Below are 494 nucleotides of genomic sequence, written 5' to 3' on the forward strand. Positions count from 1 at the left end.
TTTCTGCCAGTATAGAAATGACTTTTGCAGTAGCTTAGGTTGACAGAAGCCACTTCTTCTCCCAGTCCATGTTGCTATACCTCCCAAGTACAACATTATTGTTGATAATGTTACAGGAAGCCCTGTTTTTTGTTGTTCTAGTATTGTGCAGGCACAGTGCATGGTGACAACTACCATGTCCTGGGAGGAGACTGACTCCTTTGTGTCCTGTTATCTGCTTGAGCTGTAAAAAAATCTGAGGTGTGAAAGCAGGTTGTCTATGCTATGCCTGCGGATTCTTCACGTGCTTTTTGTCTTTTTGTTCAGGTGGTGCAGAACACATTTCTCTTCTGTTTCTTCCCTTCCCTTAACAGTACCAGGAAAGCAACAGAAAGCTGCCTCCAGCTTTCTTTACCCGACATCAGCCTGTGAACAAGCACCAGGTCTTCCTTGATGAACGGGAAGTGACTCACAATTTCCACCTGAAGCCTGGTGTCTATGTGATTGTCCCATCT

At 44.7% G+C, this 494-nt stretch overlaps 1 protein-coding gene across 1 annotated transcript in view; it reads left to right on the forward strand.

Moving 5' to 3' along the window:
• The window catches only part of CAPN14 (calpain 14), a 74397-nt gene that overhangs the window by 13515 nt on the left and 60388 nt on the right, over positions 1–494 (forward strand). Inside the window, 1 exon segment of the mRNA XM_009881947.1 lies at positions 354–485. Coding sequence (XP_009880249.1) covers positions 354–485 — 132 coding nt within the window.

The sequence above is a fragment of the Charadrius vociferus genome, unplaced genomic scaffold (genome assembly GCF_000708025.1).
Source record: "Charadrius vociferus isolate BGI_N301 unplaced genomic scaffold, ASM70802v2 scaffold610, whole genome shotgun sequence".
NCBI lineage: Eukaryota > Metazoa > Chordata > Aves > Charadriiformes > Charadriidae > Charadrius > Charadrius vociferus.